Source organism: Empidonax traillii, unplaced genomic scaffold (assembly GCF_003031625.1).
Source record: "Empidonax traillii isolate 1590-97213 ecotype Southwest subspecies unplaced genomic scaffold, ASM303162v1 scaffold34:size3740991, whole genome shotgun sequence".
Lineage (NCBI taxonomy): Eukaryota > Metazoa > Chordata > Aves > Passeriformes > Tyrannidae > Empidonax > Empidonax traillii.
In genome coordinates this window covers 455243-479932 of record NW_020955227.1, presented here as the reverse complement: position 1 = coordinate 479932, position 24690 = coordinate 455243, and the positions used below count along the sequence as shown (strand labels likewise).

Here is a 24690-nt window from a genome sequence, read left to right as displayed (position 1 = left end):
TCCAGATGATTATTGAAGACTCTGTGGCTTGTAGAGAAAACAAGGGTGTGCTGGTGGGGATGACAGTGGAGTTAATCAAATCTGCCTTCAGGAGAGGACAGAGGAAACGTGGAGTCCTCAAACAATACCAGAGAAGGCACTTCATGTGATACCTCTGGGCTGGGACAGGACCAGGGACCTTCCCAGTCGGTGGGGGAAGGAAAAACATCCAAGGCTTGTAGGAGCAGAACTCTCCCATCCATTCCAAAGCACAGCAATTGCTGGGAGGGATCCTGCTCTCCTCCAGCGTGTTCCATGTACATTTTAAATCATTTAGGAAACACGCTGTATGTCTGCGCTGCAGAAACTCTGCTTTAGGGCTGAATTATTTCACTGCTCTCAGTTCTAAAACACGACTGTCACTGCTCATCACACGTTTTCTAACCACTTAATACATGCAGATTTTGTTAACATTTCTCATTACAATTTTAGTAAAGGGAAACATCTGTTTCCCCCCGCCCTAGAAAGTACGTTGCATCTTCCAAGCTGCCACATGCCTTTGAAATTCCACGTTTAATCAACGCCATAACCTCTTCCACAAAAATACCCCCAGCACTCAGATAAGCAGCCATGCAACAACCACCAGCCCCCCACCATTTCAACACGGGTAAATGTTTCCAGTTTTCCTAAGGAACAGAGCAGTGCTGAAAAACCCACACCAAACCCAAGGGTTTTGCTGATCAAATGACAAAACAACCAGCACGAGTTTGGGAATACAAAATATATTTCAAGCTTATAAAAGTCTTCAACGTTGCAAATTCTGTCTCAAAACACAAACTGTACACGGATATTTTCACTGTTATGATCAGATCTCACTCTCACATGTGCCCTGCAGACCAATGGCTTTTAAAGAGTCAAAGGTATTAGTGCAACCTCAGTGCTTAACACAGGTGAAAGGTTCAAAAGTGGAACCACCTCCCAGGCCACCAATGCCCTCCCAAGAGCAGAGCGTTGACTCCTCACGGTCTCATCTGGGCTACTACTGCCTGCAGGTGTCATGAAAAGCTTCCAGCGTTCGGAAATCCCTCCACGTGGGTGGAAGGCCATCCTGCAGAAACTTTCCGCAGCGCTGGCACGGAGCCTGGAACAGCTTTATGTAACTTCTTAACCAGGTCTAAAAGGAAAAGGGAGAGAAATTAAAGAAAACTGGCTATGGATGTTCCCCTTTGTCATCATTCTTGTCAAACAGTACCAGCAAGGACAGAGCATGTACTTTGGCGAGGCCCCAGCGAGGTAGGCGCTGATTTTATAAACAGAAACACACCGAAGATTACAAGGTCAGTGAATAGCTGAATTCCCACTTTATTAATCATCTTTCGCTTTTTTAGTCACTTAAGCAAATTTGTTAATAGAAATTCCTGCCCTCCGAGTTTGCAGCTCGAGAATCACGAGGGAAGGCGGGTGTTGTCATGTTTTTACTGGAATATAATTGTTCTTGATCAGTGCCTCCTCCAGCCAAATATTGGTTTGTTGGTTCCTCTGATCATCCATCACTCCCCTGATGCAATCACACTGTAAAGGGCTGGACTCCTCAGAGCTGGAGACAGAAGGGCTCCCACATCCAGCCTAACGAACTTCCTCTCTAATGGGATTTTAGGATCAATACTCATTGGTCATAAAAAGAATGAACCATTTTAAACCTGATTACACTGATGACTGTATATATAAAAAGGCTGAACAACACAGACTAAGTTCAGGTGTTCCCAGGTAAAGTTCCTGCCTCTAAGTGGGTTGTTCCCATCGTCATACACAGCAATGAGCGTTTACATAACCCAATTCCCAACTCCAGGAGATACACAGCTGAAAACCCCCTAGACCAGCAGATTTATACTGTGAAGGATGCACATGAATCTTGTCATTTAAAGTCCTATTGAATTACATCGATAAGAGAAAATTGTTCTCTGAAGAAGAGGTCAGCTGAGTTTATTGAAACAAATCCTTCCATCTTCATCAGAGCCTTCTCTATAGCAACCAAACCCTCGGCCGTCAATAACTCTCCTCCAAAAAGAACTGGATCTTCTCTGGGTTTAGCAGTAAATACAGGGGCAAGGGCAACACAACTCTACAAGTAAATTGCTGTTATTTACTTCAGCTTGGATGGGCTTTGCTTGCACTACAGAGAAATCGAATTTTCTGAACCGTAACACAAAAATAGGTAAATGAAGTTAAATTGTGCGCTTGAGACATCTGTTGACAGGAAAAAAAAAAGAATGGGTTCTTCATTGCCACCAGAGGATTAGGGCTTCAGAACATCCTGTCATGTGGATTGCACAGCTGACATGTGAAAGGCCCAGCATATTGACACTTGTGCTGTGGGGCTGGTTTTGCTTTGTCAGAAGTTTTAGTGTTTTCTCCAATCAATACTGGGGGGCCTTGGCTCACGCTCTGTGAAACGTTCATTTTCACAAACATGTTGAACATGGATCTCACCAGTTACAGCTGCTTTCACCTTTCAAAACCTATTCTTTTGCTCTCCAAGAGAAAAAGGCCTTTGCAAATCTCCCATCTCAGCGGCCTTTTCATTAAATAACCAATCCAGCACGGCTGGGAGGGGAGTCGGATTGTTCTGCAATTACACAGTGGAAATTAAGGATGTAAAAGAACCAGTGCTGAACACACCTCGAGACCGGGAATGGCAAAATTAGATTACTGTTTTACAAAGTTTCAGTTGCACTGCTCCAGGTGAAGAGGTAACATAAGGGAAGGCAATGAAGGAAAAAGTCTGAATTGCAGAGAAAAACAGCAAGAGTCTCCACTGCCAAAATTCATCTTGGTAGAAGGAATTCTGAATAATAAACCCTTCTTCTCACCCTCTGACTAACAGGGCTGCTTATACACAAGTTTATTTCACAAATACAATTCTAAATGCAAACAGAATTAAAGGTGATAATCTTAAATCTGCATGTAAAGCAGAATGGTCTTGGAGTAATTTTATTCAGTAAGAAAAGACCTGAATACTCAAATATTTCCTTGACTCTCCAAGGCACCTGCTGCTCTGCTGGGCAAGTACATGCAATTCCATAGGAACAAAGTTTGGGCTGGATGTGGATACAGCGAAATGGGACCTTCCCCCTCCTGTTCCTGCCTCTCACCATTCACTAAATAATGCCCATCACAGCTCTAGCAGAACTTCCTGATGTCAATCACCTTAAGCAAACTCAATTCTAGCTGGAAAAATGTCTTTTCCAACACACTCACCATGAAGGACCTGACCACCACATCTGGCATCTGAGGCAGCTGGTAGTGCAGCAGGGCAGTGGTTGCATGATCTGTCACCTGCATCAGGCAAAAGGAGAAAATACCTTTATTCATTCCCCTCTATCAGACAAAGCAGTGTTAATCTGCAGGAAAACTGTATGAATTCCCTGGGGGAGCAGCAGAGCAAGGAGTACAAGGATTACTCAGTTTCATTTCCTCTGAAACCAGGAATCAGTTAATATGATTATGGTTTATAAACACTTGCATTACTGAAATGTTTGTGATAGAAAGCTTTTTAATTTCCCAGACAGAGCCATAACAGGATCACACATCCAGGAACTGCAGCTGGACACAACAGATATAAAATAGGTATTAAAAATATGCATTTACAATACGTAAGAATAATTACAAAAAAATCAGGAAAACTAACCATTTCTTTAAAGAGACTCTAATTTTTAAATTATTCTGGAAGGGCCCAGTTTCTGACAGCTATGATACAATTCTCTAACAGTATTCAGCCTGTCAGCTTCCTCACTTATCAGTACAGTCAACAGTTGCTGCTTCTTAGAAATTCTAGGCTAAATGGAAGAAATGATTGGAAAAAGTCCTTGGGCTGGACTATTAAAGAACTCAAACCAACAGAACCACGAGAGCTCTTTCACATATTTTAACTTGTAAATCTCATAATGGTCCTCATCAGTAATATCAAAGTATCCAACCAAATGCATGACTGCACAGAGAGGGATTGAATTGTTCCAGTTCTAACACGAAGAAGTGCTCTTCTCAGGGCTTGTCTATGTACTATAGCAAATTTTGAGTAAGACAAAGTGTGAACTGAAATTCCCATTGCTATTCCCACCTAACTCCGGCTGTTCCCGACTTGTAGCTGGTCTAATTCAGCAACAGGAGTTGTGCTGCATCACTCCAACTTTCACTGGAGGAAAGAGAGGCTCGTGCTTGGAGCTATTCAGGGAGGTGAATCTGTCAGAGAGATATTCCTGAATAAATCCATGTATAGCCAGGCTCTAATTCACACTGCACAAACTTCCTCCACAGAGCACCACGCCACCTCAGTCTGGCCCACGCTGGACCCAGTTCTGTGTTCTCCTGCTATTTTAGAAACAGGATCTGCTCCCACAACCGACTCCCAGAGCTGCTCCATTCAGCGGGAGCGAGGACATGTGACTGACTGACATTTGGAAGGGAAAACTTTTGGGACTGTGCACATTCCGGTGAGTTTGAATAAACTGTTCACAAAGTGGACCTCAGCCCGTTTTAGCCATTTAACATGCTAGCACACAAAAAAATGAATATGAGAAATAATGTGATTAAGAGTGGATTAATAGCACAGCACAACTCCCACCAGCCATCTCCTTTAAACACATCTCGTGTAGTGCTCAGAAGCCAATCCAAGCCCTACCAGCTATCTGAATTTTTTTCTTTTAAGATGCTGTTTTTACAGGATAGTACCAGACATGTCAAAGAATAGAAAGTTCTGAAGATATTTATGAGCAGCCGCTCTCCTTCTGCTGTATTTCTACTTCTAACAAACTGTGGTTTGGATTTTTTTTGATTTTTGTTTTGTTTTTTCCAAACAACAAAGTTGTTTTCTCTTGGCACTGAAGAAAGTTGCTTAAAAAAAAAAAAAACCACAACAAACCTGCTATTAACAAATTTAAATTGACTGTCCATTTTGGCAAAGTTACCCATATGCTGTTCCTATTGTAATGTGGAGCTAATGAGATTCCTTGGGGAGATAAAAGCCATCCTAGCATTGCTGGAACACTAATAATGCTTCCTGAACAAAAAGAAGGCGATTTCTACTATAAGCAACTGCTGGTATCCAAAAAAGATCAAAGTGGGTGTCAAATCTGAGGAAGAGGAGTAGGGGAATGACCCCTCTCCTCCCTCCCCAACCCAGAAAAGAGCTGGGCAAGGGATAAACCGGGAGGGCATGGGAGTGAAGAGAGAATTAACCCCCCAAGATAACAGAGAAGATGAGAGAAAGCACAAACCAGCCATGATTAAAAAAAGGAAAAAAAAAAAAAGAGGAAAAAAAAAAAAGGAGGGGAAAAATAACCCAAAAAGATCAATACCCAGCTTTACTAATGGCAATAGGATTTCACACCAAAGCAAAGCAAAACAAACTGCATATGTGCCAGCTCACTTCGGGGACACACTTTTCTTCCAGCCAAGCTGGAATCAGAAACTAATTTATTCTGGGTGTAGGATGATATTTTGTACATTTCAGGGTTTTATTTTATTAACTTTGCTTTTATGGCTCTGCCTTACCCACTGCTATCTAAGTTATGGTCACTTTCTAATTTCTCTGCCTGTTTTTATAGGGGAACATATTCTGGAGAGCACACATCGATTGGGACTGAGCTGCTGCTCTGGACCTTGAAATGGATTTTCAAGAGATCTTGCAGAAAAGTTCAATATTTCACAATGCCTCTATTGAAAAGCACTTGCATTTCTTGTCTGAGAAAAGGTAAAACAAGACAATCTCCTGCAGCACAATTCTGCTAAAAAAATAGCTACTGTTTAACTAAGCACCTGGAGACTGAGCAGAAGGGACTTCAGTGACATGGGAAAAACAAATTCTGGCAAAGAGACTCAATTTTTCACAGAAAGGGTTGCAATGCATTGGAACTGAACTGCTCTGCTGGAATGGGCTTTCCAAAGGTGACACATCCAAAAAATGACTTTACTGGGCTTTGATGACACTGGTTAGCCACACAGCATTCCCAAAGCTGGAAAATCCATTAAAAAAACCCCCAGTTCTGCAATTCACAGGTGAACAAAGCTGAGCAAGAACTTCCTGTAACTGGGATAAGCAACATAAAACCAAAGACCTAAGACACAGCTTTGCTCCACCACAGGCCAGGTATGTTCCATGGATGCATTAAGCTATAGCCTGGCCTAAAAACTAAACCATAAAAACACAAACAACACATGACTAAATTATAACACCTCTCTCCTAGTATTTTCTCTTACTGCCAGGAAATGCACTTTTCAAAAGTAGGTGCAAAGCTTCCTTTAGGAGTCACAACTTTCCTCGCCACTTATTACTGGTTTATTCCCCTGGTGGCACTGACGACTCCCTCTCATATAAAGGGATTCTCTAAATCCCCTGGAAGGTTTTTAATTTTTTTTTTTCCTAAACCCTTGTAAGTTCATGGCCTTAACAGCAGCCTGTAGCAATGAGCTCTGCAGGCTGATCACAGGACTAGGAGAAAAAAAGAAAAAAGAGGAAATTATTTTATTAGTGTTTAGACCTTTTACAGTGTGGAAAACTGCACGAGTGCCTTTGCTCGTTTCCAAGGATTCCCCTTACTTAATTTTCTCTCCAAGATCACATCTGAGTCTCTCTGGAGGAATGTGGTGCCGAGAGGTGCAGGGAAGGATGATGGATGGAACGGATGCTGATGAACACACACAAATCCTTCACACACCCTTTCCCCACTCCCAGGTCAGGAAAGCACTACCAGACCTATCTGAAACGTAGGATTTATCCTTTGTTTTCAGACCTCAGAGAATGTTTAAGTTATTATTTTGCTTGTTCTGCCGGTTTGGACTGGGTCAGTGAGGTTTTATTTTGCCCAGGGAGGTCTCTGAACAGAGCCAGGGACCGATCCTGCACAGGAGCATCTGAGCAGGTGACCCTGGAACAGCCCATCTCCTCTCCTTGAACAGCCAGCAGCAGCAGCCCAGAATTTCTCATGCATGCATTCATCCTGCATGTGATTTCACTCTGAGATTATTGACAAGAATACATCTTCATACATTACAATACTTATGTGCCCTTGTAGTGGTGGAAGTTCCATCACTGGGATCACGCAGCCCACAAACAGCTGGACAGGCACAAAGGGCTCCTCAAAGTTTTGGTTAAAACATGCTTTGGGGAGAAGCACATCAAGCCAAAGCAAAACCTGTCTGTGGCATGATAAAACTGGTAGGGTATCTAGGTGAAAATAAGGGTGGGACTCTGAGATCAGAATGAAATATATGGGTTTAAAGCCTTTGCACATGACTTAAACAGCCAAACTGATCACAGGACCCAGCAACACCAGCTATGCTGCTCATTACTGAGCAGCTTGATAAATGACAATTAATGTCTGACACCCTCTCCCAGTTTGATCCACTCACAGCAGTTCCACTATTCAATGTTTTCCCCTCTCTTTTGAATGCAAAAGTATTTCACCATTCTCTACAATATGTATTTTTTTAACCCTCTGCACAATGATCTGCAGCCCTCACGTGTCCCATTCTGCCCACCAACATTTAAGCCCCCAAATCATTCCTTATTTTCTGTTTTATGCCCCTTCTTGTGTTAGCGGATCAGCAGACACGAGGTGTTAAAATAAGGAGGTTTAAGATGAAAACAGTCACCGCTCCTGCAGAGCTTAAATGTCACCCCAACACGGAAGCCTGAAAAACCTTTTCTTTGCTCCTTGTGCTTCTGCCCTTTCAGCCTTTCCCCCTCTTATTTCTCAGCTCCATTCTCTGAATCTAACCCTGCTGGTCTATTCAATGCCAATAAGGCTTATTCACCCCAGGACCAGCTTCAAGGAGTCTCCAGGGAACTCGGGAAATGACTGTACACTTTAACAGTAATGGGCCCTCGGGGAGCGGCCCCCATCAGGTTATACACACTCGGGTATCCTGCCTAATAAGAAGGAGAGAGAAAAGCCTTGCTGACACAGCCAATGTTTGCAAACAAAAAAAGTCAGGACAAATTTAGCTTCGTTTGACAGGGTTGGATTGAAGATCAGAGGTCTCTGGTCCTTAACCTAGAAAGTCATGCTGCAACCCTGTGAGAATTTGACAGGCCTGCAGCTCCCCCAGGCAGGGATCTTTGTGAGCTCCAGGTGTTGTTCTATTATCACTGAGAACAGAGTCTGAGAACTTGGTGCAGGTTTTAAAGAGCAATGGCCTTGCCCTTCAGAGAGGGGGGATGGATTTTACAGCAGAGTGAAAGGGCTGCCCAGCCTCCTCCTCGAGGGGAGCAGTTACTCAATCCCTATTTTTCCCTCTCAGGACAGCACTTTCACATTGCCATACCGGTGACTGCCAGGAGAAACACATTTCAGGAACATTCAGATGTGCTGTGACACATTTACTGATGATTTTTTTAATGGCATGAAAACAGTTGTTCTGAAGATGCTGCAGTACAGATCCTACACTACTAACAGAGTATAATAGTTCCTGTAACACTGTTTTATCTATTTCCCTCATTTTGCTACTCGTAAATCATTACTCCTGGGTATTATAAACAGACACAAGCGAAGCTTCAGAGAATAAAGAGAAAATCAAACCAAGCACAGCACCACAGAGAGAAAACTTACTCTGCTGAACCACAGCACTTTTCGTCACCTGGGTGAAAACCTGACATAGGTCCTGGACTTAACTTCTTCAACTATCAGCTCAAGTGTACAGAATCTATTGATTAGAAAGTGCCATCCCCTTTGCATTTTTATCACATCTCTCAGGCAAGAATCTGAGAGCACTGTGGAACCAATTCAGGGAGAGCTCCTGTGAAGTCAGCAAGTATTTATCCCAACATAAGGGATGCAGAAACTCATCCAAAGAGAGGTTAAGTTGTCCAAGGCAACACAGTGACAGCCCCGGGAACAAAATCTATAAAACTACTAAAAAAAAACCCCACAGACAGCTGTTCAGCTGGGCACAGGCCACCCTCCCCCTGAAGCCTTTCTGGATTGGGGTTGTTCTTGGTAAATATTAATACATTCAGTGTTGTTAATCAAGAGAGAACTGGAAAACAGGAACTTAATATTAAGATCTTATCATATTTTAGAGAATTAGGAAGGGAACAAACAGTCTTTTATCCACTCTGCAGCCACAGAGGCAGGAGTAAGAGGGGTATTTCATGTTTTCTCATTGACCTCTTACACTCCTGATCTGAAGGCATCACCTGGACCTGAAGACAAATTTCCTCTACTTATTTATGCTCCCCAAGTCCTTAACGTGGACTAAGCAAACTCTACATTTACTCTACTCTGTTATCTTGCTAGAGACAAATAAAATTATGTCATCAAAACCTCATGATTTATTATCATTTAGCACAAATTACAGCAATTCCATTTTACCCTTCCAAGTTGTTCTAAAAAAAAAAATCCAGGAAGACAATCTTGGGCCCAAAATGAGTGTCCAACCAATGCACACAGTGGGAAATGGAGATAATGCAGGTAATTACAGAACCTTCAATTCTTCCACTACAAAAATTGCTTTAAAGCACCCTGATAGACAAATGCTGGTTTACTTCCCACTTGTATTGCCCTGCTCGATGTTAAAAAAAGAAGGAATATTTAATCCACTAATCTCTGGGGTAAAGAATCAACTGCAGCAAAGTTTGGCTTTAATGCTCAGCAGAGAGGGAGGGCAACCAACCCCCCCAAAAAACTGTCCTTTGATCTCCAGCAGGTTAAAATCACAGGTCAAACGCCTTCCCTGCTGACTGCAACTGAAATCTTGGAAGGGAGATGCACAAATAGAGCCCATATGCCCCATTTCTGACCCCTGTTTTTATGCCCTTTCGAGTCCCTGACCCCCATTTGTTTCACAAACCACAAACACGGATGAAAAGAAAGCTGGAGGCTCCAGCTCCTTGAACTGTGGCTTGAAGGTAAGGAAACTGGAATTTAAACCAGAATCAATCTGAACTTACAGCATTTTGACAAGAGGCCTTCAAAGAGAAATCTTGTATTCCTCGAAAATAGCAAGATATAGATCTTCCTAAAATACACTTTAATCTCCTTAGTAGTTTTATTTTTATTGCTCCCGTTCGCTCATTGGTCTTTTCTTCCTTTCTGGCATGGAATTTATTCCAGTAAGTGGCTCCTTTTGCTTACACCTTCATGGGAAGAGGAGCAGCCAAAATAACGTCACGGAAAAAATCTCCAAACTTATTTTGGAAAGTGAGTTCTGCTGAGTTATTAAACTCAAGCCCCGAGGAGAGAGGGGCAACTAACCCCAATGAAAACAACAAAACAAAATCCAAATAAACCTGAAACAGCCCTCCCCTCCCCACAAGGTGTAAACTAAAGAGAGAATGCTTGAAGATTCCTCGTGAAATTTTAAGGCTAATGTAGTATAATCTCCAGCTTCCTATTCCAAACCATGGACGAGAACTGCGATGGGAAACAAATCCAAATTAAACAACAGCAGAAGTGATCTTCTTTTCTACTCACAGGTTTCCACCATTGCAGATTACTGTTTGTCATTTGCAAGTTGTGATGACAGAGAATAAATTCTGAATTTTTTAACGTGAGGCCCCACATATTTAAAATGAACTCCACATATCTCCTGTATGCCTTAGGTAGAGAGAAACGCTGTGAGACTTACCTTCTGAAAAACCTGATAGTTGGATTTAGACCATATGTCAAGCTATGGAAAAAAAAAAAAAAGTTATATATTACCACACGTAAAGAAGCAGCTGTTCAAATTAAAAGAGCAAACAGATCGACAGAGATGTAGCTCTCAGTTCACTCTTCTGACCCAAGAGCCTTCACCTGCTGCAAACCAAGAAAGGGAATTAATAATGTAAGATGTCCTTTGTATTGCAATGAAGAATGAACATAGTTCAGCACAGTTTCAATAGAAAAATTATATATACGAGACCTGTTGAATTAATGTGTCCTCTTTAAAAAGCAAAATCTTCATTTGTATGGGGTTGTGGCTGATCTATGCAAATATTCATCAGCTTCAGTCTGTTTCTAAAATGAGGGCATTTTTACTGAGTTTATGCTTGTCTTGTGTTGAATAAGTGATTCAGTTACAAACGACACAAAGAACGTTTAGCTGAATTAAGCCAAAGCCTGGTCTGCTGGGGCTAAATAAAACATCCCTCAGGAAACTGCATTTACATTTGCAGACAAAAATCACACTAAAAGAGATTTAAGGTTGTAGATAACTGCACACATCCATGACTTAAATGTGTGCTCAACTATACACAAACTAGAGGAACAAAACTGAAATGTAAATTTTATTAGCCCCCAAAGCCAGAAAGTAAGGCTGGGTTAACAATCCTTGTTAAGCAACCCAATGGCTCAGTGTTAAACAATTTACTGACCTGCCAATGGCTCAATTTGCCCTGTGCAATATCTTGTATTCTAACAAGGAAAAGCAGCAAGGAGAAACAAGAGGAATTTCCAATCCCAGACTTGCAAATCACTTCTTTTTTTTTTTTTTTTTTCCCCTACAGATCCCAGTACACCCAACAATCCTGTGTGCTCAAAACTTGTCACAGGAAAGGTGTTTGATACAGCATTTTAACCTCAGGAATCTTAGACTAGACAGAGGAAGAAAATATTTGGAGTGAATTTATGAAGCAGGGATGACCCCTCCAGAAGTGCCCCCTAGTTGGACATGTATTCCCAAATTGGGGATTTATGTCCTTTACTGGTACGATTCATTATTTCTGACTTATGTACCCACTAAGTTCTAACTGACATTACAAGTCTTTTAAAAGGCACAAAAAGAGTCAGAAATCAAGGAAATCATGTAAAGTGAGTACAACACATTATAGTGGGGAGAAGAGGGAAGAGACAGGGAAGGCTCTGAACCCACATGATTAATTCACAACACTAAAAAATGTTCAGAATGCTAAAAGGTCTCTTTCTTTTAAGAGTAACAGTATTAAGTGGCCCATGTCCAACTGCTGGTACAGCTGAGACTCTTGTATCCCCAACCCTCAGTCTGGACAGGAGGTGATGTTAAAAACTTCACAAATCCCTTCAGGATCGACGTTTCGTGGCTCAACACCGCTGCCCTTGCCAGGAGACAAAAGGCAGCTGAGGTCTCAATGCCTTTTCCAGGCTGGATGAAGACACAAGTACCCTGAGGCACATCCCTCCAAACCTTTTTATATTCTGGTTCTTGGGGTGGGATCAAGAACCTGTGTGAACACCAACACTCAGAGGGTTCAGCCCAGACTTGGACCCAGGATTGATTCACATGGTATTGTTCAACCTGGGCCTGTGGGAAGGCAGCACTGCACTTCCACATTAGAAAAATCTACATTTGAAAATAAAATAGTAATGTATATTTAAAAAAACCACCATTTTCATGTAATTTAAGGCTTCATTTGACCACAGAGCTGCTGTAATTGGACTATATATATGGTTTTGCTAATCTCCAGTGATCAAACCAAGTATGTGATCCTCTCTAGTTAAGACTCAAAAAAAGTCCACTTCAGATGCTGCTTTAAGACGAGTCCAACAGGTTCTGAACGTTCATTAGTTGGCACCGAGACGGAAAAGCTGAAAAAGTAATGAATGTCTGTCTTACAGATGTGATGTTCTCCATGATAAAAAAAGAAAGAAAGAAAAAAAGAAAGAAAAAAGAAGAAAAGAAAAAGCCACCAATCCCCCCCCCCCCCAACATGCATACATCCTAAATGAGTGCCCACCTTTCCCCCTGAAGCTGAGGATTAAGGCAGAGGCAGATTAAAGAATGCATCGTTATAGGTCTATTATTCTTCAACTTTTCACTTTCAATCAAGACACACATTTGTAACTAAAAAAACTGCTGAAAGCACAATTTCAGGGCATCCTCTGCATGTGAATTAAACTGGGGCTTTTTTTCCCAGTGCCCCCTCTCCCCACCCACCCCCAGCAGCCGTAACAAGAGGCCACTTTCTGAAGGTCGTCTGAACGATTTCAAAGGCGATAACAAATCAGAACGTTCCTGCATCTGATATCAAACAGGTCCGGTGCCAACACTTATTAGAGAAATCGGATTCAACCCCCCCTTCACCCAAACACACACACATCCAGCTTTGAAGTGGTGAGAATGCAGGGATCAGAAATTACCCGAGAGACAGCTCTGCCTGTCTTTGAAGCTTTCCTTTGATACGACTATTTCTTTTCCTCTCTTACGCTAGGAGGCTAAAAGCTGCCTTTTCTTATTGATATGGGGTAATTAATGAAGCCATAGCATTAACATAACCCAAGTTCCTTATCATGAGAATTCAACTGAGACACTTGTGTTTCTTTAGTTAAGTCTAAGGGATGCAAAAACCAGGAATTTGGCAGCGATGTGAAGTACCCGCTCCAAGTACGCCCTGTCAAGGTGGTTCTTGGCCTCAACTTACAAAGAAAAGCATGGAATTATTATGCCCAAGATTCCCAATATGTTTTTATTTTTACTGGCAGACTAGGGCTTCTAATGGCTCAGCTGACCATCCACCTGCCCTGAGAGGGTGAGTGCAAGGCTTCATTTATTCCAGAATTGGGACAACACCAGTAATTAATTTACTATCCATGGTTAAATTCCAGTGTACAATGAACATGTCACAGTTTGAAATTAAGGGTGGCACTGTGCCATCACTAAAATCGCGACGCTAATTAAAATGCATCAAGTCTGTGGTGGACATGATGGGTTAGGATGGTGAGCAAGAGATTGCAGAGTGAGCAGGTACAGCACCTAGACATGTCACAGCCTGCCAGTTCTCACCTATTGTTTTTGCAAAGTGTCACCAAAAATGTCAAAGTTATGCAGCTGGCAGCTTGGCAAAGACATATTCTGCAGGGTCTGTGAATAATTCACAAGAGAAGTACACGAAGCGCTTAAGAAATGCAATGATTCTGTCTGTATAAGCAAAGTCTGAAAATAAAGCCCCAGAATGGAGTGTCTTGTTTTACTCGCTGCAAGCTTGAAATTTCTATTTTTTTCACCTTAATTCTGAAAGTATTTCAATCCATAAGAGGGAGGACCCAATTTAACCAGACTTCACAGCAGAAACCACGTAAAGCTTTCCTGTAAGTACCTGTCAAACTACACAGCACAACATGTGAGGAAACAGCAAGATAAAGCAACATGGAAAATGCAGTGTCAGCTTTCCTGGGTACCTGCTGGGGTGTCCCCATGCAGTTCCACAGCTATGAGAAACACTCATATTTGTGGACTTTTCTCCTAAATTTGTCTGGCTAAAGGACCAGAAGGCTATAAACACCTCTGCTGTTTGCACTCATTTCTTCCCTTTTTCTTCCCAGTGATGTAAAATTTGCTAAAACAGGGTATTTTCAGTAAGAAATGATGACTACCTTATCAGCGAGGAGATCTTTGGCCTCACTGTGACCAGTGATTCCCAGTTTCTCTTTTGTTGAGTACCACCTGGTTGCCCCAAACCCCACTGGGCTCGGACGAAGTCCCCCACTGAGTTTCACTTTTTTTACTAAAGGACCTTCCAACTCGTGCAGTTTGGAGGGTGACTCAACAGACTTTCATCCAGCTATTTTACTTAAAAAGCACAAGTACTTATCCAGTGTCACTTCTTCAACGTGGCTCACAGAAAAGACGGGCATTTCAGCATTGCCATATTGGATGATAAGCACCTAGTTCATCTTCTCACTGCTGTTTACAAATATTAAATGCTTCCTGGGAATATATAAGCTAACTCCCAAATCAACAATAACTGTTTAAACTGCTCACTGGAAAAACGATCACCTCCTACTGTGTTCCTGAGGGTTCTCCATATTTCTGGTATTTAATAAAGATGATACTCACTGATGTTTTTCTTACTCTTCCGTGTCTCTCCTGAATGCTAGCGCATTTTTCACGCTATCAGGCTACAAACTGAGAAGTCAGAATCGTATGGTGAAACCTCACTGAAGTACTTTCCCAACAGCATCTGTTGTGACAGGAAAGGAATTGCAATGGACTGTGTTTGTAACTCACTGTAATCGCTCATTCCCAGCAGGCACAATGAGGAAAGCAAATCATTGCAAGAGCACAATCTTATTCTTATTCTCCAATTACCAGTGCAGTTAATTAGGGGAAAAAAAAAAAAAAAGGAGCTCACTGTTTGTCAATATGTGCTCCAGTTGGCAAAACTAGCAAGCTACGCACTTATTTAATCTTCCAAGCCAAATTTACTCATGATTTAAGCGGCTGCAACTGCAATTCTACTTAAGTCAAATGAAATGTTCCTATTTATACCTGAAGCCCAGACCTTCAGGTTTGCAAAAGCCCCGGGATGCCCAGTGGAATAGCAGACTGCCACGGAAAGGTCGCGGGAGGGACGCTCCCCAGAGCAGCCTCACAGCCCAGAGTTGGACACACAAAGCAAGCTAAATCGGGAGAAAACAGACTCCCCTGCAGATTGGCTTAAAGCAAGAAGATAAGCCAGGTGTTAACACTGATGCTCTGGAGGAGCTGAGCTGCTCCCCACTGACAGCAGGCAAAGGTTAGTGCCCCGTGCCCAGAGCTGGCCTTGGCAGGTCCTGCTCTCCCCGCGCAGCAAACGGCGCCAGAGGAACAGTGTGGGGCTCTGGGGAGAGTTAACCTTGAGCTGAACAGAAGCCCAACGCCAGATGCTGAGTTTCAGAAAGGAACTCCTTACTTAGCTTTTCAGCACATAGAGCATTATTGTATTTCAAGGGAGCTTCAAAGGAAACTGGATTCATCAGAGAAAACGAGCACACCCAAATGAAGCGTGACACAGGAATCCATCACGCACTGTCACTGCTCTTTTGGCAGACTATCATTTCCCTTCTGTGCAGAACTTGGGGTGAACAGGGGCTGGGGCTGTAACTCTATATTTATATGCTAATATACAGGGAGTGCAGAGCAGCTGCTTCTGCGGCAAACTGGTTATTTAAACCTGCACATTTGAATAATGCAAATCAAAATCCAGCAGTTTTTAGTTTACTACTTCTTGGGCCAGTCCCCTGCCCTTTGAGGGAGAATCTCTCACCTGGGAAATGCAGCTGCACTATTTCCATCAGCAGCTCAGCTCCTGGCCTTTTCCAGAGAACAGAGGCTCAGACTCAGAGCCACTGAACTCTGGGTCAGTACACAACGTGCTTCTGTGTGCTAAAACACAGTTATCACTTCTGAAAGGAAAAGAAGTCTCACCTCATTATAACATGGCCTATGGGTGCCAAATACTCATCTTGATATAATGAACTTTTTATTTTAATAGGCTTTATAATCAGAAGGGAAAGCTCCAGAGAGACAACGTGAAACATGGAGGTATTTAGTGCTGTCACTGGCAAGGGAGAGTCCTGGCGGATGTCCCTGTAAGAGAGACCATTCCACCCTGGAAAGAGAACCAAGCGGAGCTGAAGGCCGTCAGGTCCCGTTAACATCTCCTGATGCACTAAAGAGAACCATATGGAGTGTGTGCAGGGTTCAAGCAGGGTGAACTGTTCACAACACAAATCACTTGTGGAAGCAGGTAACACTTGCTTTAGTAGCTGCTGCTCGAGATGTGCTGCCACTGACAGGCAAATTACTTGGGACTTACCTACGCAAGATCCTCTCTGTTGTGTTTGTTGAGCACAAAACCAGCCCAAGATTCCCCAATGGCTCCCAGAAAAGAGAAGGCTGAACCTTGGGCTATTGATGTGCTGCTGCACTGCAAAAAGGTTTTCTCAGCAGACACTACTAATGCAGCAACGGGGGTCTAAGGTGATAAATCAGAAATTCAAGCAAAGGTTTCGGAGCTTAGAAAGAAGCCAGAGATTTGGGAACGCAAAATTCAAGCAAAGCACGACAAATTGAAACCAGTGCAGTCTGCAAACACCCAGAGCCTTTGCCAGCTTTATGTTTCCAGAGTACTTGTGAGGGGCCCCCTCTTTTCTGCCATGTAAATACCAGGTAAAAATGAAATGTGATGTGGCTGGATGCGCAATAACCCACCTTGCCATCTTCAGTGTAGACATTCTCATTGTACCCTTTGACGATTGTCCGGTCAATGAAGAGGCTCCTCATCACCACTATCACTTTTAACACTTTTCCTAAGGTAACCTGGGAAGGAACAGGAGAAGGACAAAAACAAGCTGAAGGCGAGTCGATGGTGTCTGAATTCATAAGACCATCAAGCTAACAGCTTAAGTTGATGCAATTTCAGTTTTCAATATTTTATAGAGAGACCAAAATAAAGGATCTAAAAGCAGCGTGTGTTATGAGGAGGAGAGAGACTATAAAGTGCAGAACAAACAAACATTCATTTGCAACTGAAAATGTATGAGTTCACAGAATTCCCTTGTGCAGACATGACACTGCCAAGCAATTCTCTCCATTTTATTAACACCACAACTCAATAACTTGTCAAAAACAATGGGCAAATGTGATTATTTTCGATGAATTTGATATTCTCCAATATAAGTCCACTTAGAGAAGCACAATTTGAAAGAAGAATCGGGACTCTCCTAATGCTGGCTTGTAAAAGCACGCCATGAGTTTAATGGAAAACATTTTTGGTCCAATAAAAATGTAAAATTATTTCAAAGGAAACTACAGCTTAAAGTAAAAATGTTACATTTTCAAAGGTTTAATTTTCTCCTGTCAAAGTGCTAAAGCGCAAAGCATAAAACTAGTATCATGGAAAACATATAAGGTCAGTCGGAGTGTAACAACAGAAATAAGCCTAAATTGTATTATTGACAAAAATGCAATAATGAAGGCATTTTAATCTAAAAATCAATTTACATTTCAAAGATGAACTTGCACTTCAATACGGTTAAGATGTGTGTCTAACAAGAATTCTGTCTTTGTGTTTTGTTATACAGAGATTATTAGAGAGATTTTCCTCACCCACAAAAGCACAGAACTGAGAGAAAAAAGAAACAACTGGTTCATTTTAATATTTCCCAACCAGCAGCGGCTCATTTTCTGTCCATGTCCCAACATTTCATCCTGTATAGATTAACACACCCTAGAACAACTGTGTTTTTTTACTGCTGACCTCAGCAGACAAACCCACACCCAAAGGCATCAGTCAATATTCATCTTTAATGATTTGTTACATGTTCTTGCTTTCTAACTTCTGCAATTGCTTCCTTCCCAACACCTTGTTCCAACACAAGTAACCCCAACCTGGTGCTGAATAACTCAGAGGCTCTGAAGTGCCAAGATGCTTTTCCCTCTAAGGAGGAGGATGGAAAATGTGGCACGAAGACTCCACTCAAAGCGGATGCAGGAAGTCCTGCAGGAGGGTTGGGAGGGAAAACAGGGGTAGAAATGAGGTGACCATACAGAGATTTGCAGAAGTTACCCAAACTACTGTAAATACTGCATTTATAATCAAAAAACAGCAGGGCAGAGCTACAAATCCTGATGGGAAGTCTTTGGCCTGGGACAGGGAACAACAGCTCATGAACTAATCCTCAGAGTCAAGAGTGGAATGTAACAAGCTGAAAAATCCCGTGTGTGGCACTCCAGCTATTTCGTACCACTCCTGCCCTGAGCAGGACTCCCATAGATTTTCTGCTGGCTGGGAGACAGATCAAGACTTTCAGATGATTTTTGTAGGACTGCATCATTAGTTACGTGTGACAGAAGCAGAAATTTTGTAAAACTAAGCGTAGCTCAGAGAAATTACAGTTCATCATTTTACCAGCACTGAAAGAATGAGGGTAGTAGTACAAAGAATGAACAACAGCCTGTCACTAGACTGGAGGATGCTGCTGGATTTCAAAGCCAAAAGCATGTTCCACAGCTATTTTCAGGGTGAAACCCATTCCATACTGTACACAGTAAATGTAACACCCTTTATTTTTTCCTCTAGTAATCGAGATTTGTAACTGTTCTCAGGACTTGATGCTTCTGTTCAACTCAAACATGTTTTTCAGCAAACCATTTTCTTTCAATTCCTGCTCAACGTGGCTGCTTGGGCTCTGTGTTCAGAAAAGATCTATCTATGGAATCAAATTTACACTACAGTCATACAACTGTGTCCCTCCAGATCACCTGAAAGAAGGCAATAACAAACCAATGGCTTTGGTAAAACAGTAATTTGATAGTTCTACTCCAAGCTCCAGCAGCGTTGATTTCTCTTGGAGGTCAAGACTCATCCAGATGGTCCCTTTTTAACGGCCACTGAAATGTCCCTGCATTTCCACAGGTACCAACTGAAAGAAATTTCTTTGCTTATACAGTAAAGATACCTTTCAATTGTGACAAAAAGGCAACAATTTCCTTTCTAAGCCACCTTTTCCTATTAAATTTCAACTTCTCCTGTCGATATCCTGTTAAGACAGCACTTGGCTTTTTAATATTTTGCCTGAAGGATATATGCCAACTCGTCCTTGATGTACAAAATTTTAATTCAAATCAATACATGTACAAGGTCACTTTAAAATTCAATTAATATGAATGAAAAAATATGCCCCACAGTTCTGTGTGCTGAAAATGGAACAGTTGCAAGTTAAACACTTCTGTAGCTTCTGTTTTGGGCTCTGTGTAATAACAATGTGTTTCTAACTTCCTTTTAACTAAAGTATACTAAATTCAGGCAGTTAAGTTATTCATAAATCCCCTGCTTCCTAAAATGGAAAGCTCCAGAAGAAGGTAGGACAGGCAGCTGATTGAAATCTGCAATATTATGCAGCTTTTCTGACAAAGATATACAAAATAAAAATCTTCTTGAAATATCCCAGTTTTAAAAATATTTTGTCTATCACCAAGATAAATCTCAAGGAGCATCTGACAGACACAGTATGCCAAGAAAGGGGGAAGGGGAAACAGAATAATCAGGGAGAATGACTTAGATAATTTCTTGTAAGACTGCTAAAAAAAGTTCCCATTTAACATCACTTATAATGGGAAAAGAAATAAGTACCTTTCCAAGTAAGTCAGAACCAGGGTCCAAACGAGAAAAGGATGAAAATCAATTTACTATGGCAGAACAACTTGAAACCACCCCCCCTTTAATTTTACCTCCTCATTGAAACCAATAGCAAGGGAAAAGCCCTTTTATGAACCATTTAAACAACGCATTAACAAACGTTCTTTCTTAAAATTCATTTAAGTTTGAGATCAGGAAAATGTGTGCTGACAACACCAAGAGCTCCAACACTTTGCAAAAAACTCCCAAAGCTGCAGCTTTCCCCTCGGCATTCCAGGGAATTTGCTGCTGATTTGAGCTGCAGATGCTCTGCAATGCAGAGCTAAAAGAATTATTTTCGGTTAACATGGGCACCTCCCTGCTTCTATAAAAAGGAGCACAAGTCTGTGTGTGGTTTTTATTCACCTCAGAAATAAGGCAACATCCAAGCAGAGACAGAACCAAGCCACAGATTTCCAGCAAAAGGCCAGACACCTGCTCCTTGCCACAGAACCAGCCATAAGCTCATCCTCCCACTTGCAGACCTTTCTTACTAATCAGTACAATGAATGGAAATCCTATTTATACACGCTGAAAAATAAGGTTTTGCATTAAAAATAAAGTTAAAAAAAACCAAACCCCAAACACCCAGACTTTCAAACTAGTTATTTTTCCCCCTCATTTTTTTACGTCTCATCTGCTGCTGGTGTGAAGGCTGAGCTTCCCCTCACATGCTCATTACTCTTTAATGATGCCTATTTGTAAATAGCAAGATAAGATGCAATTAAGCCATTAGAGTCTAAATAAACAAACATACTAATTAGGTTCTTTACAAGGATTTCTTTTTTTATGCAAGAGCTGGAATTTACCTTTCATTAGCCTAACCTAATTGCAATAGTGCCTGATAAAAAGTCAACATAAATGAAGGACTTTAAATGATTCCACCACATTAAGGGTGAGCTGGTGCTCTTCTCCCTTGGTAACATTCCATATTCTCTTAATAAGGCAAAAAAAAAACCTGCCCCAGGATTTTATTCAAAGGTTCAAGGGCAGATTTTGCCAGTGGCCAAGTCACACTTACCCAAGGGTCACACCAGTCCAACTTTGCTAAAGGAAATGAAACTTTTTTCCACGCTAAATTACAGCACACCAGGAATTTTACAGAGATGAAGCCCATGTTTGATCTTGCACAGTGTAAATCTATGGGAATATCAATACACACCTGTGAGGCTTCAGGCACAGTAACCCCGTGGAGGGAGCAAAGCTGAGGCTGCTTCTCACAGGCCTTGTTCCCTTTCCCATCAAAAGGTCATTCCTCATCTTCCTCATTCTTATATTAGACAAGCAGAGAATGATTTACAATTTACTTGCCAACCTCTTCGTTAATTCAAGACGTCCTTCCCCTGCGTATTTCACCTCAATTGCTGGTTTTTAATGCTTTTCAAATGCTGGTTTTCCCTCTTAAGGCACAAACTGTGAAGCCACTGCAGTCACGAGTCCCACTGTGAGCTCAGGAGTGATTCCTCCAGCTCACCCAAGAGATCCTGAAACATCCCAGGGGTTCCATCAACCACCAAAACCAAGCTAATGTCTCCAAGGCAATAAATCCCTAAATGAATATTCATCCCAAGGGACTAAAAATGAGGTGCTTAAGCCACCAAATGTGACCCTCAGATCCATATCCCTTCCATGAACCTGCCTTTTATCCAGTGCACTGGTTTTCCTAATAAACCATCCTAATAAACAGGCAAGGAGAAATGCTTACACTGCAAAGAATTTTGGAGAAAAGAGATTGTTTTGGAAATAACAGCACTGAAGTGTTTCCAACCAATACAACACCAGTATTGATTTCAAATCGCTTTGCAAATCCCCCCCTTCCTCCTCCCCAGTTCTCCAACATCTGGGTCTCCTGCACAGAAATCAGTTTGGAGCCTTTCTTAATGAGCAAATAATAAATTTCAGGATCCATTTTCCCAGCAAAAATAATGATTTTATGTAAAACACTGATAAACAAAAATGAGACACAAGGAATTATTCAGTGAACAGATGTCTGGCCTATTTGCAATTAATACAACCCACTGCCATACAATCAGACTGCTTAAAATGCCGGGAACTGAAAGTTCAAATGCAAATGTGTCTGATTTTATGGAGAATGAATAAAATTGTATAAAAACCTGTTTGGTATTTTTATATGAGAGGTCTATTAAAAATCTCGGCGGCGGCAGCAGAAATTCATAAAAACTAGTTTAGAATAAAAAATTTTTAAGACAACCTGAGAAGAAGAAATCATCGTTTCTGCCATGAGTTTGAAAAAAACAGTTCAGTTTTTCCAGCTGGAAGTTACTTATACATATCATTATGCTTTAGAAACAGAAATTGCAGAAAACAATTCAGTTATCTCCAAAACTATTTACCCAGTTTGTAACTTTTGTAGGAGTTCTTTACAAATACTGGGGATACAAAGAACTGAAAGACAAAATAATTCCCTCATGTAGACAGGAAAATAAGTTTCTACCCCTGAGTAGGAGTAGCTGGGTACATGATGTTAAGGAAGTCATATTTGTCAGCTGGAAAAGTAGGGCTAAATTTTACTGTTTAATAAAGTATTTCTGATATTGATGAATGAATTGTACCCAGGACTCATTTCACACAAAAAAATACTTTAATTTTGATAACAGAAACAAAGTGTGTGAAACAATCAAAATAATTTGATGGCATGATTATTGTATCAGAAAAAAAGTAATATGTATCTAGGGACACAACTAATTATTAACTGAAAGTAATAATCTAGGTGTTTTTTGCTAATTAAAAATCAGTTCATGTTTTCTTAATATAAGATGAGGTTTATCTATTTACAATTTCTGGCATTTAACCAACGAAATCTCACAAAAACCTTAAGGAGTCCACAGTTCCCTCTGTTGCTGCTGGAAATTAATTTTGCATAACACAGTTCTTAGAGCTGATATAATTCTATGTTTAGTCTATTTTATACAGAGTGCGATTAAAAGCTTAATTGAAAAATCACTCCTGAAGATTGGGATTAAACAGCACCTTGAAAAGCCACGATAAACCGCCTTTAAAATCAGCCCAGGATTTCACAGGGCTCTGAAAGGGTTCAATTATTTATGTGCTTGGCCTGTGTAGCACAAATCCAGACTAATGAGGAACAATTGCTGCATGTAAATCCGACACATAAAAAACCATCCTGATTGTCAGGAGGAAGCAGAAACCTCCCAGGATTGGCAGGTTGCAACTTTTCAGGACACAGCATTCATGATCTCAGAAACAGTTTATTTTGATTTCTGCTTAGAGTTCCCAGTGTCTGTGAGAGCTGTGCCCTGCTCAGGAGAGCCCAGCTGAGCACAAGGGTCACTCGCCAGCAGAGTCTGACCAACAGGCTCCCACAGCTGCTGATTGTTATGGACTCACAGAATTTTTTGGTTTGGAAGGGACCTCTAGAGATCACCCAGTCCAACTCCCCTGCCAGGGTAGGGTTACTTGGAGCAGATGACACATAATGTGTCCAAGTGGGTTTGGGATGTCCCAGAGAGGGAGACTCGATGTCCTCCCTGGGCAGCTGTTCCAGTGCCCTGCCACCCTCAACATAAAGAAGTTCTTCCTTTGGTTGAAGTGGAACTTTCTGTGTTTTAGTTTATGGCCTTCGCTCCTCATCCTGTTACTGGGCACCACCAAAAAGAGCCTGGCACCACCCTCCTGGATGAGGATGATTAGCGAGATCCCCTCTCAGTCTTCTCCAGACTAACCAGGCCCAGCTCCCACAGTCTCTCCAGTTCCTTATTCATCTTTGTGGCCTTTGCTGGACCCTCTCCAGCAGCTCCTTGTCTTTCTTGAAGAAAAACACATCCTCTTGAAACACCAGATGAGTCTTAACAGTGCAAGTCCCACCTCTACAGCTGAGGACATGAACTGATTTCCATGTGCACGTGAAGCTGTAGAGCCCGGGGCTGGAACTTGCTGTACTGGGTCTTTTCCCTAAAGATCATTTGTTTGGCAAAGGCCCCAACATTTCTGAAGTTTCAAGGAGTCTCCCTTCTTCCCCATCTCCTTCCAATCATTTACACATTCTTAAGACATGGACAGTGCTTACCAGAGCCTTTGATGATGAATACATGTTCTTTTTTCTAGTAGATGGAATGATTGTGTTTGACGATGTCATGAAAACCAGACCTTTTACATCAAGGACTTCCATGAGCAACATCAGGTATGACATGATCAGTGCAAGGATGAAAATGGCTGAGATTACACAGTCAGTTAATTAACTGTGGGCAAACAGGATGGTTGTCAAATATTTTTAAATAAAATGAGCGCTATCTGAACACTTTGGTCTTGTGGTAAACCACCCTGCTGCAAGGGAGCAGCTCCAGATGTAACTTGGGCTAAGTTCAGAGTGAGAAATCATAAGCAGTGATGAAACCTTCCTCCTTCTGGGGGTGGTGCTCTCACACTGCCCATCCTGCAGCACCTTTTCCTGAAGGATCTGTGCCTGAAAACAGCAAAAGCTTTTGTAGCAGTCAGGGCCAGATGGAAAGTGCCATATTGGCAACATCAACTGAGACAGATGGGGAAGAGGGAAAACCTGCCTGAAAGAAAAAATGATAAACCCATCACACAATCACATACAAAAATACTTTAAAAACAATCTTTCTGATCTCTGATCCAAGGGAAATATGCATAGCACTGGTTCAACATGGGGCTGCGATCCTGTAGCAACAAAAATGTCCTTGATTTAGGGAGCGACCGCCACATGGAATTCACTCCATTACTGCAGCTGGAAAAAGGGGCTTTCTTTACACTTACCACCCTACCTTATTCCTTAGTCACATCCAAGATAATTTACCTTATTTCCTAATTGTGCCTGA

The 24690-nt window shown here is 41.7% G+C and overlaps 1 protein-coding gene across 1 annotated transcript in view; it reads right to left on the bottom strand.

The window, feature by feature from the left end:
* Positions 1–841: 841 nt before the first annotated feature.
* MED27 (mediator complex subunit 27) overlaps positions 842–24690 on the bottom strand; it is an 83686-nt gene continuing 59837 nt past the window's right edge. Inside the window, exons 5-8 of the mRNA XM_027911636.1 lie at positions 16903–17010; positions 10603–10644; positions 3238–3315; positions 842–1153 (exon numbers count right to left, since the gene is read on the bottom strand). Of these exons, the coding sequence (XP_027767437.1) occupies positions 1019–1153; positions 3238–3315; positions 10603–10644; positions 16903–17010 (363 nt within the window). The 3' untranslated portion in view covers positions 842–1018. The remainder of the gene's footprint in view (positions 1154–3237; positions 3316–10602; positions 10645–16902; positions 17011–24690) is intronic.